This window comes from Ailuropoda melanoleuca, chromosome 18 (genome assembly GCF_002007445.2).
Source record: "Ailuropoda melanoleuca isolate Jingjing chromosome 18, ASM200744v2, whole genome shotgun sequence".
Lineage (NCBI taxonomy): Eukaryota > Metazoa > Chordata > Mammalia > Carnivora > Ursidae > Ailuropoda > Ailuropoda melanoleuca.
The window spans coordinates 25,695,691-25,708,969 of record NC_048235.1 but is presented as its reverse complement, the minus strand read 5'-3'; the positions used below and the strand labels follow the sequence as shown (position 1 = coordinate 25,708,969).

Here is a 13,279-nt window from a genome sequence, read left to right as displayed (position 1 = left end):
CACTACACATTTGTTAAAACAGCTAAAATTAAAAGAATAACAATGTCAAATGTTAGCAAAGATATGGAGAAACCAAATTAGTCATATAACCAGTTTAAACTAGATAGCTCAGCCACTCTTTGAAAAACAGTTTGATAGTTTCTTTAAAAACTAAACATGCAACTGCTGTATGACCCAGCAATTCCACTTTGGGGCATTTATCCCAGAGAAATGAAAACGTACATCCACACAAAAGCCTATACACAGATGTTCATAGCAGCTTTATTTGTAATAGCCAAAAATTGGCAACCACCTAGGTTTATAACTAGTGAATGGTTTAACTATGGTACATCCATACCATAGAGTACTTAACTCAGCAATAAAAAGAAACCATGTATTGAAATAACAACTTAGTCGGATCGCAAAGGGATTATCCTGAATAAAAAAAGCCAATGTCCACAGGTCACAACCACAAAATTCTACTTACAAAACATTCTTGAAATCACAAAAGTATAGAGATGGAGAATAGATTAGTAGTTTTCAAGACTTAGAGGCAGAGAAGGGGAATACGGTTAGCAATATGATACTATTTCTAGAACAGCTTAAGGGAGATCTTTGTGGGATGGAACACTTGTGTATCTTGATTATAGTGCTTGCCATGAATCTATATATATGACAAAATTGCACAGAATATACACACACAAGTGCATGTAAAACTGGTAAAATCTTAATTTCTGTGGATTTTATCAATGTCATTTTCTGGTTTTGATATTACAGTTATGTATGTCATTATGTAGATGTGCAAAGATCTAATTTTAAAGTCAAATAACCACTTCCCTTTTCTTTTTCTTTAGTTTACTTGTCACCTTGTTGCACCAATACTAGAGAGTATAGTTTCATACATGATACTCTTAACCAGTGCCAGCTTGATGTAGGCTGTGATCTACAGTCATTGTGGCAGTTTGGGGATACAAAACTGGTTCGCAATGAGAATCTGGAAAAAAAATTTACTTCTAAGAGGTAAGTTACTCGATCTAAAGAAGGTTGAGATTTTGGGTTTTTTTGTTTTTTACTATGAAGTCATATGAACTAGTAATTTCTACCATTTGAGATTTGATAAGTATTACTAGGAAAATAAGTACAGAGATTGTTTATTCATTATTTTGTTGGCTTCTCATAGCCTTGTGTAATAGTGAAGAGCTAAGTGTAAGATTCTGATTAATAAGTTTTACAGGTTTTAATGTAAGTTTTAATGTAGCCAGATTTCAGACACTTGCAATTTTTTAATCTTGATAAATTTTCTCAGAAGCATACATCAGCACATTTATTAAGCACCCATTTTGTAGATCCCTTGTGCCTCCTCCATAATATAAAACAACAGTTAAAGTATTCAGGAAAATAACTTTTTTTCCTTGATTCATCTATTCAGATACTTAGTTGATGTTTTAATTTGGCAGGACTGTATCTGGCTATTTCCAGATATTCCACTAGAGCCACTATTTTTTTTCTTTTAAAAATTTTTTATTTGAGTATAGGTAACACAGAGTGTTAAATTAGTTTCATTTTAATTTTTTTTAAAGTACTGCTTGTACTTTTTGGGAAGGCATAATCCATTTTTTGTTTTCATAAGAAAGAAGAAAAGCATATGCAGAGTTCTCATTGTAAACATTTTGTATTTATAGGTCTAGATCTTATGTGAACACAATTTACCTTTTTCTTTTTCTGATTTTTCCTCCTTCACTAATTGGCATTTAACTTAAAACCTAACTGTAGCTTGATCAAGGACCCACACTTAGAACTCATTTTGGAATGTTTTGTTTTCTTTTTTTGTTTTAGAATTAATTCCTTTTTATTTTTACTTTTTATTTTAATTAATTCATTAATTAATTAATTTATTTTTTCTGTCCTTACAACTCCAATTCCTCTTTACTTAAACATACTTACCCCTGATGTCACTTTGAGAGAATTGGTAGGAATGACAGATTCAGTTGATAGCATATTCCGTCATCCAGAAAACAACAGTTTTGAGCAAAAGTGCAATGGACTAGATATATCCTGCCACCTCCAGATTGAAATAAGAGTTTGATCAAAAATTAATTCCTGGTACTGTTCTTTGATTTCAGTTCTTTTAGGCATTTCAAAATTTTGTCCTTTTTCATAATGCCCCCCTGCCCAACACTTAATTTACAACCTGTTGATGTTAGAGAAATTAGAACAACTACCCAACAATATGCAACATGTTAGAACATTGCAAATAACCAACAGGTGTAGGATTTATTGATTTCTTAGTTATTCGCCCAATTAGACAAACTCATTTGTTTCCCCTATACTTTATACTCATTTTATAGGTCTTACTACCATATATTGGTTTTGTCTGATTTTCCTGCATTGTGAGTTTTATCTTCTTTGTTTTTATGTTCATACTATGAAGCTGGCAACACAGTGGGCACTTAATTGTTAAGTTAAATTTTTATTTCATTTTTTTAAAAAACACTGATGCTATAAAGTGCCTTTAGCCTTAAGGCACAAGTGGAAAAGAAAATAAAAAGAAAAATAAAAAAGAATGGTTAGCAGAAGAAAATAATAGAATGAAAAGAATATATATTAGTAACATTGACTCCCTCTCTCTTTTCTTTCTTCTTTTTTTCAAGATTTTATTTATTTGTTTGTTTATTTGGAGAGAATGGGGTGGGGAGGGGGAGAGGAAGAGAATCTCAACCAGACTCCCCACTGAGCACAGAGCCTGGTGTTGGGGCTCAATCTCATGACCCTGAGATCATGACCTGAGCTGAAACCAAGAGTTGGATGCTCAACTGAGTAAGCCACCCAAGTGCCCCATGGCTTTTCTTTCTATTACTCCCTTTAGAGGAGTTAGTATATCTATGGGCTCAGCAAAAACAAGTATCTCCAAAGGATACCTATTTCCACTTGTTATCTACATTCCATCTACCACTTCTTAAGTCTGAAATCAGTCAAAGCATTAAAAATCTAAACATCTGTGTATTCCATCATTCATTAAACATTTGAGTACCTACTGTGTCAGACACTATATTTGATAACCCTCGAAGAACAGTGAATGTTTTTTCCTGTCTTAAAGAGTTCACATTCTAGTTTAGAAGACATACAAGTAAATATAAAATATAATGTTACAATAAAGATATAGATGCACAGATGAGGGACTGATTATTCTTCTTAAGAATTTTGAGAGACGCTTTGAGGAGTTAAGAAACTTGAACTGGTTTTAATGGGTAAAAGAGAAACTGAATTATTCTTAAGTCCACTGCCTTATTTGTATCAGTTTGACCCTTTTTGTTTTAAGATTACTTTTAAAAATTTCAAGTTTATATGAAACAATATCATTTTAAAGATTGTCAGTACCTGGCTTAATGTTGTGGTTGAATTTTAGTACTTGACACCTCAGTTTATGTTTCACTCCAGATGTAGTCTGAGTTATCTGTGGTTAATTTCATTTATTTTATCAATGACTGGTTTCAAGGGTGGGCAGAAATAAATCAAGTAACAGACTCAAGATGGATTGGCTTGGGGGTCTCTTGGAAAGAGAAGCCAATTGGATGTGAACCAAGGAAACATGTTTAAATTACTGATAGCACACTTGTAAGGTAATAAAAAGACTAGTGTTAGGATGACCCTAAAGCTGAGGACAGCAGGACAAAGAGATGGAAAAAACCTGGATCCTCTGTGACGTCTGGAGCCATGGAATCTATCAACCCTGATAAAGGCTGCCTCATTTCTGAATTTCTTGTTATAAGAAGTCGACTTATTTTTAAACCAAACTGAGCAAGTTTTTGTACTTGAAGTCAGCAGCATTCCAGCTGATAGTGAATTTCATACTGGGAAGGGGTACTGGCAAATAGATTCTACACTATGGATTTAACTTGGGAGTTTGGGCAGTGAGGGTGCCAACTTGAGAAGTTGGTGATAATCCTTTATACCTTGGGCACAACCATTTGCTTCATGAGGCTTTGGTTTTGGGGGAAATTATACAGAAAATTCAGGATGTTAAAGTGCCTTGACCGTGTCCTGCTTAGACCCAAAAGTCCTTTAAAATTCAGATTTGGTAAGAAAGATTCTTTCTCTTCTTATGATCTGGTATTACGGATCAGCTTCATAAGATTAGTTTAACGTAAAAAATTCATCTTTTCCAAAGTTGGTTTGAATTTGGGTTTAAAAAAGTATGCTGTGAAGCACAAGTCTGTTGCCTTCAACTTTACTAATACCTCCTTTTAAGTATTTTCTACCAGGTAAATGGAAAGTACTCAAGTTTATACAATAAAGATATATTTTAAATGGAATTTGGGGGAAGAATGGATAGTTTTGAATTGGAATGCAATAGTTAAAGGCCATTTCAAATTCAGAGCCTTGGAGGATGGGAAGGTTTCAGAGGTTTGTTGCCAGGAGACCGAAAGTCCTAATTGCAACCATTGTCTAAACATGATCTTGCTATGGTTACTAGCCTTCAGAATTTTGAGGGTAGAGAATCCTAACTGCTTCTTTTCGAAAGGATGTACTGTTGCTAAGGGCCAGTTAACACCATTATTGTGTCATTCTTCACTTCTCTGAATTTAATTGTAATCCTATTTTTTTTCCTTTCACCAATGTATTTTTGGGTGTAGATGACTTAATCTTGTAGCTATATATTGCCTGAATGGATGTTACTATATAGATCTATACCCAGACCTGTTAGAAATGAAGGCATATTACTCCCAACATGGATCTGAAGTGAGATGCAGTAACTGGATGACACTTCGGGTGGTTCCCTTTTTTGCAAGGTGGATCGAAAGTATTTTGTGTGAGCATGAGCTTTTTAAAGTATATATGTTGGAAGAAGGACGTGTGTAAAGGGTAATCAAGTTAGTAAACTACAGTCTCTCTAACAATTCTAAATCATCTTACATAATTTAAACTATTCTTTGTCCTGTTCTGTTTTATTGGTTTACTGATATACAAGCCTAGTCTGTATGGCTCATTAGAACACAGCATGAGACTTGCCTGGAACTCCTGAGATGAAGTCAGTGTCTCTATTAAAGACTGCAAGCAAGGAAGCTTATAGATCTAGCTCCTGCTTGGCAGCCTTCTTAAGACTTAGAGGAGCCAGACAAAGATAAAAGCTGTGGACAGCAGTATGGAGAATCAAGGCAAAGAAACTTAAATTCTTAATACTGTTCGGGAACTGAATAAATTCATAATCTGCCTGCAGTAGGCAGCATAGTGCACCCCCAAAGATGCCCACATCCTGATTCTTAGAATCTGTGAATATGTTACTTTACATAACCAAAAAGGACTCTGCAGATCTTGTTGACATCACATATCTGCAGATGGGTGATTGTCTTGGGTTATGTGACTGGGCCCAATACCAGTGAGTGGACTCATGATATGAGCTCTTAGAAATGTAAGAGGACAGAAGAATGGGTCAGAGAGAGGAGACAGAAGAAAAATTTCAGAGGGATTCAGCCTGCTTTTCCTGGCTTTAAAGATGGAGGAAAGGTGTTATGACTCAAGGAATGCGGGTAACTTCTAGAACCTGAGAGCAGCCTACGACTAACAGCTGGAAAGGAAATGGGATGTTAGCTTCCATCTCCAAGTAGTTAAATTTTGCTAACAAGTGAAGAGATCCTCCCTCAGACCCTGAAACAGGAACACAATCCAAATGACACCTTTATTTTAACCCGATGAGACCTATATTGGACTTACGTCCTACTTAACTGTAAGATAATAAACTTGATTTGTTTGGGCACCTGGGTGGCTCAGTTGGTTAAGCGGCCAACTTCTTGGTTTTGGCTCAGGTTGTGATCACAGAGTCCTGAGATTGAGCCCCTTAACAGGCTCCCCCTGAGCCACAGGTGTGCTCCGGGATTCTCCCTCTCTCTCAGCTCCTCCCCCACCTTGCACTCTCTAAGTAAATGGATTCTTTAAAAAAAAAAAAAACTTTATTCATTTTAATCCACTAAGGCTGTGGGAATTTGTTACAGCAGCAATAGAAAACTAATACACTGCCCTATCTCCAGACTTCTTGTGTGAGAATTTTTTTTCCCTCCAGCTTTATTGAAATATGATTAACATATTTTGCCTTAACACCTTGACATATACACCTTAATATATACACCTTAAGCTTACACAGTGTTAGTTTAAGTGTAAGTTTAAGGTATATAATGTGATGATACACATATATATTATGAAATGTTTACTACGATAAGGTTAGTTAACTCATCTTTTACTTGATATAATTAACCATTTTGTTTTGTTGTTATGGTGAGAACATTGAAGCTCTATTTTTTTTTTAAGATTTTATTAAGAGTGCAAGCACAAGCAGGGTGAGGGGAGGCATAGGGAGAAGCAGGCTTCCAGCCGAGCAAGAAGCCTGATGCAGGACTTGACCCTGGGTTCATGACCTGAGCCAAAGGCAGACGCTTAACCAAATGAGCCACCCAAGTCTGTATTCTTATAGCAACTTTCAAGTATATGATACAGAATTATTAACTGCAGTTACCATGCTGTCCCATGATCCTCTGAACTTATTCATCTTATACCTGAAAATTAGTACCCTTGACTAGCATCTCCCCATTTTCCCCACTCTCTAGTCCTGACAACCACCATTCTACTCTGTTTCTATGAATTTGATGTTTTTAGATTCCACATGTAACTGAGATTATATGGTATTTGTCTCTCTCTGACTGACTTAACATAATGACCTCGAGGTCCATTCATTTTGTTGCAGACTGAAGGATTTCCTTCATTTTTATTGCTGAATAATATTCCATGGTGTCTGTGTGTGTTTTCTTTTTCAGTTCATGTGTTGATGGATACTTAGGTTGTTTCCGTGTCTTAGCTATTGCAAGTAATGCTGCAGTGAACATGGTGGGTGCAGATATCTCTTTGAGATAGCAGTTTCATGTCCTTCAGATACATACCCAGAAGCGGGATTACTTAATCATACCTACTTTTAGTGTTTTCAGGAATCTCCATACTGTTTTCCATAGTGGCGCACCAATTTATATTCCAATTAACAATGCACCAGGGTTCCCTTTTACCTACATCCTCACCAGCCCTCTTTACCTTGTCTTTTTGAGAATTGCCATTCTGACCGGTATGAGATGATATCTCATTATGGTTTTGATACGCATTTCCCTGATGATTAGTGATGTTGAGCACCTTGTCATACACTTCTTGGCCATTTGTGCATTTTCTTTGGAAAAATGTCCATTAAAATTCTGTGCCATTTTTAAATCAGATTGTGTTTTTGCTTTTGAATTGTATGTTCCTTACATATTTTGGATATTAACCCCTTATCAGATAATAAGGTTTGTAAATATTTTCTCCCATTCCATAGGTTGACTTTTCCTTTTGTTGATTCTTTTTGCTGTGTGGAAGTATTTTAGTTTGATATAGTCCCACTTGCTTATTTTTGCTTTTATTGCCTTTGCTTTTAGAGTCAGATCCAAAAAATCATTGCCAAGACTAGTGTACAGGAGCTTACTGCCTATGTTTCCTTCTAGGAGATCAATGTTTCAGGTCTTACATTCAAGTCTTTTATCCATTTTGAGTTAATTTTTATGTATGGTGCAAGAAAATGATCTAGTTTCACTCTTTTGCATGTGACTGTCCAATTTTCCCAACACCATTTATTGAAGAGACTGTCCTTTTCCCATTGTATATTCTTGGCTTCTTTGTCATAAGTTGACTGCATATGCCTGGGGTTATTTCTGGGCTCTCTCTTCTTTTCCATTGATCTATGTGTCTGTTTTTATGCTAATACCATGCTGTTTTTATTTTTATAGTTTTAAACTGTAATTTGAAATCAGAGAGCATTGTGCTTCCAGCTTTGTTCTTCTTTCTCAAGATTGCTTTTGCTATTCATGGTCTTTGTGGTTCTATACAAATTTAGGATTATTTATTCCATTTCTATGGAAAATGCCATTGGAATTTCAGTAGGGATTGCATTGAATTGCAGATTGCCTTGGGTTGTATGGACATTTTTTAAATGTTAATTTTTCCAATTTGTGAGCACAGAATATCTTTCTTTATATCTGTGTTTTCTTCGGTTTCATTCATCAATGTCAGTTTTCAGTGTCAGGTCTTTCCCCTGCCTGGTTAAGTTTATTCCTAGGGATTTTATTCTTTTCAATATAGTTGTAAATGGGATTGTTTTCTTTTTTTTTTTTTTTTTTTTTTTTCTTTCTGATAGCTGAGTAATATTCCATTGTATATATGGACCACAGCTTCTTAATCCAGTCATCTGTTGAAGGGCATCTCGGCTCTTTCCATGATTTGGCTATTGTGGACAATGCAGCTATGAACATTGGGGTGCAAATGGGATTGTTTTCTGATTCTCTTTCTGATCTTTTTAGTGTATAGAAATGTAACAATTTTCTGTATATTGATTTTGTATGCTGCAGCTTTACTAAATTCATTTATTCTAGAGTTTTTTGGTGGAGTCTTTAGATTTTCTATATGTAATATCAGAGTCATCTGCAAATAGGGATTGCATTTGTTTCTTCTTTTCCAATTTGGATGCCTTTTATCTTTTTTTCTTGCCTAATTCTTCTAGCTAGGACTTCAATACTATGTTGAATGTTTAGAGCAAGTTTGAATTCTTTGTAGGATAAATCCTATATCTCCATTTCTTTGTGCAAGTTACTGGAGGTTTACTGTATGTCTTTGGTGGAGTCATATTTCCCTGATTCTTCATAATCTTCATAGCTTTGCATTGGTGTCTGTAAATTTGAAGAAGCGGTCATCTCTTCCAGACTTTATACATTGAACTTTGGAAAGTATAGACCTTCACCTGCAGATGGGGGCATGTTAGAGTGTGCTATGGTGCAGGGCACCAAGTGCAGGGCATGTGGTTGCTTCAGGTCTAGGGGAGTGTATGACAGCTTATTGGATCAGGCCTTGGCCTGTACATTATCGACAGTTATATGTTCTTTGGTGAGTGCTGCCAGGCATTCACATAAGCTGCAAGGGCTGTTGGGGTTCTCAGCATCTCCTCCTGGTCCATCTGCTAGTGACCTGAATAAGCAGCGGTAGTGGCCTGAGTCAGTCCTATGCACACACTCAGTTGCAGGTGCCTGTGTTGTGGCAGGGTCCTGTTGCTAACACACATGTAGTGGTGGGTGCCAGGGCACACAGCAAGGGCCAGCCAACAGCATGTGCACTGGCAGCTGTGGGGATCCTGGCTGTTGTTCATTACTGTGTTGGCTGTATCTTGTCCTGGACACATAGCAGTGTGGAGGTTAATGATGGGGATTGGGCCAGAGGGTATACAGGTGTGCAGCTGGAGTGGCTACCTGCAGGTGAACCTAGTGATACAGGCTAGTGATGTAATACAGGGCTTGATCTGGGCCCACGTGTAGTTATAAGAGCCTTGGCTATGGGTGTGGTCCGATGTGGCTGCAGGATTTTGCCATGGTGTGCACACAGCAGTTTAGGCTGGTAACAGGTGTTTAGCCAACAGCATATATGTACACAGCTGGAGGAGCTAGCCCTGAGCACCTGCATGTTGGTGGGTGTCAGCTGCAGGAATCTAAGTTGATGTGTTGCACTTTTGGAACAAGAGAGTCTTTGGCTGGCTTCTGGGATCATGACCTGAGCCAAAGGCAGATGCTTAACCAACTGAGCCATTCAGGCACCCCCAGTTAAGTGGTTCTTGTGGAGTATAGTCAAAATTTCAAGAGATGTGTACTTCAGATTATAATCTTTTCTGAGGATGATTCATAATTTTCTTACTTTTATGATAGGAGTACTCTGTAATCAAATCCTAGCTTGTTTCTTCCAGCTGCTATTTGGATCCCTGACAAATGGAGAATGTCCCTAATAATTTACCATATGTGTCTCTCTATGTATGTATTTAAGAAGTGCATGGTCTTTCATCCATAGACAAGTGAAAACCTGAGCCCTGTAACTTAGTGGACAAGGGTTCATATATATAATTCCAACTCTTGTCACCTCGCTATTTTGGCAAGCTGTTAACTCTCTGAACTTCATATTCCTCATTTTAAAAATGAGTATAACAGAGGCAAGGGGGATAAGGAAAAAATGGTTATAAAAACAACAATAAAATAATAACAATAGCAATCAATTCTTGGAAAATTCGGGAAAAAATTACAAAAATGCTTGTAAAGGGTAAGTTTTAGCATGCTTGAGTATATTAGTAGCCTTCGAGAAATGTTAGCCCTTATTATCACTGGCCTATACAGAATGTAGTCCGTAATTCTGAATGAGTAGTTATCTACTTGAATTCTTTCCTTAGATGATTTTCAGCCTAAGTTGTTATCACAGGATAGTGATGTTTCTGAATGTTATCAGTAATTGCGTTGCTTTCTAACTGTAGTAAGCTGAAATATCTTCTTGAAAAGTCTGTCAATATTCTCATTTAACTACACACGGTTTGTTTTGCTTTAGGTCAGAGATGCGTGAGAGTGGAAGACATGGCAGAGAACTTGAAGAACATTTCTGCTTTTTAGCACTTCCTCAGAATGATGTGGCTGAAATATATCAACATGGGATAAGTACCAGAACATCTACATTGAAGATATTAGGAAATCCTCTTCTTGGAATTTATGTATTTAGACATGTTGATGTTGCTTTGAATTATGCTCATAGTAGAAGCATTACTGTAGAAAGTGTTATAATTTTTAAGGTGGGTAGCATAAAACAATTACTAAATATTATATTCAGTTGCTTTAAACTAATCTGAATATATTTTTTTGGTATGAATTATTAGTGTTTTTAAGTTGCATTATATAAAATGAATACTATATATATTACTTTCATCATCATCATCTGAAATTTTCCGTTTCTGACTTTAGTTGGGTATGCAGCATAAAACAAAGCTCCAAGTAAGCAAATGCAGCCTGTATCATCTCTGTCTTTCCAATTTGTATTTTTTTTTGTCTTAAATGACCCTTCTCTCTTTCTCTTTTTTGTTCAGACCATAATTAATACCAGAGTATTAAGTGTTTTTCTCCAAAACATTGGTTATAATAATTCTGGCTTAAGCTAAAGTTACTAAACTCTTAGTCTTTATTTTAGTTAATAGTATTATACAATGCTTCTTTTTGTTTTAATTGTTTATTAAAGTATAGTTGACATACATTATATGTCAAATTAGTGTCAGGTTACAACATAACAGTGTTTCTTAGGTTTCATAATTCTGCCATGCTTATGTAAGATGTTAACTTTAGGAAAAACTGGATACAAGTATATAGGACCTCTGAACTGGTTTCCCAACTTTTCTGAAAGTCTAAAATTACTCAGAATTGAAAAGAAATAAGTCTTACCAAATCTTAAGCATCAACAAACTGGTTAAGATACACTTTTATGGTTAATTGTAGCTTTGCCAGGACTACTCAAATCACACTAGGTAGACAGAATTCTCAGGTTTGTAACATAGGATGGGTACATGCACATAAAACCAGTGCTTCCTTTGGAATAATTCCTTATGTGTTTAGGTCTCAAGTAATATCAAATTCATAAAGCACAGTTTTTATATTAAAAGTAGTACATACTGACTTTAGAAAATTTGGTGCTTATATTAAGTTCTGATAAGCCCATTAATAACCACAGTTAATTTTTTATATATCTCCAGTCTTGCTTATGTATGCAGATATGTGTGTATAATGGTAATTAAAATATATTCTTTATATACTATATAACTTTTTTCATTGATTATAAGACAGATTTTTCATTGCATTAAATAATTACTCTTCTCTAATAGCTTTTTTCTTTTTTAAGATTTTTTTTTAAAGTAAAATCTTTACCCCCAACATGGGGCTTGAACTTACAATGCCAAAATCAAGAGTCGCATGCTCTAACAGCTGAGCCAGCCAGGCATCCCTCTAATAGCCTTTTGAATAACTAACCACATAGTATTCTACTATATAGCTCTATCATAAATTTGCATAACGAATTTTTTAATTTGAGGATATAAATTATTTGTTATTTTTGTTTTGTACTTTTAATTATTACTTTGATCATCCTTATAGGTATGTTTTTACACACACCTGTGATTATTTGCTAGAATTAATTGGTTAATTCCTACCAAAAAATCAGATTAGGAGCCAAAGCTATGTATACTTTCATAGCTTTTGGATATGTAATGCCCAACTGTCCTGAGAAAGATTATGTTAATTGACATTTCTTTTTTTTTTTTAAGATTTTATTTATTTATTTGAGAGAAAGAGACAGAGATAGGGGCAGAGATAGCCAGAGAGCACAAGCGGGGAGGAGATGGAGGAAACCTCCCCTCCCCTGCAAGCAGGGAGCCTGATGCGGGGCTCAATCACAAGACCCTGGGATCATGACCTGAGCCGAAGGCAGATGCTTAACCGACTGAGCCACACAAGCGCCCCTTAATTGACATATCTATCCACAGTGTGTAAAAATGTCTGTTATCTCATGCCCTCACTCTATATATTATACTTTTTTTTAATCTTTGCCAGTCTTATATGTAATAGTTTCTCGTTGTTCATTTTTTTCATAGTTAACTGCTGAGTTTAAACATTCTGCAGATTTTTTTTAGTGTTTTTTATTATGTTAGTCACCATACAGTACATCCCTGGTTTCTGATGCAAAGTTCAATGATTCATTAGTTGCGTATAACACCTGGTGCACCATGCAATACGTGCCCTCCTTACTACCCATCCCCAGTCTATCCCATTCCCCCACCTGCCTCTCTGCAGATATTTTTTAACAATATTTAGTGAGGGGTGCTTGGCTGGCTCAGCAGGTGGAGCATGTGACTCTTGATCTTAGGGTTTTGAGTTCAAAGCCTACATTGGGCATGGACCCTACTTAAAAATAAAAAATGTTTTAAAAATTAAAAAAAAAAAGTTACCAATTTATATCCTTTGCCAGTTTGTTGGGGATTTTTCTAGTTGATTTCTAAGCATTATGAGTTCATTAAAGTATTTTTTGAATATACTTTGAATTCTATTTTATCCCCTAATGTTTTCTTTTTTAAAAAAATGAACTTTTCATTTTGGAATAAATTTAAATTTACAGAAAAATTACAGAGACAGTATAGAAAGTTCCTTTATACATTTCACTCACTGCCCCCTAATGTTAGCATTTCACATCACTGTGGCACTTCTGTCAAAACTACGAAACTAGCACTGTATATGTCAGTTGTATTCCAGTAAGAAAATAAAAATAATAAAATGAAAAGACTAACGTTAGTACATTACCGTTAACAAAACTACAGATTTTTTTGGATTTTGCCTGTTTTTCTACTATTTTTTCTCTTCTACTACCCAAATGGAGGATACCACATTACATTTAGTAT

At 35.6% G+C, this 13,279-nt stretch overlaps 1 protein-coding gene across 5 annotated transcripts in view; it reads left to right on the top strand.

Moving 5' to 3' along the window:
• TEX15 (testis expressed 15, meiosis and synapsis associated) overlaps positions 1 to 13,279 on the top strand; it is an 84,819-nt gene that overhangs the window by 45,542 nt on the left and 25,998 nt on the right. For all 5 annotated transcript variants that reach the window (XM_034647644.1, XM_034647645.1, XM_034647646.1 and 2 more), the window contains exons 4-5: positions 834 to 999; positions 10,399 to 10,636. In XM_034647644.1, the coding sequence (XP_034503535.1) occupies positions 834 to 999; positions 10,399 to 10,636 (404 nt within the window). The remainder of the gene's footprint in view (positions 1 to 833; positions 1,000 to 10,398; positions 10,637 to 13,279) is intronic.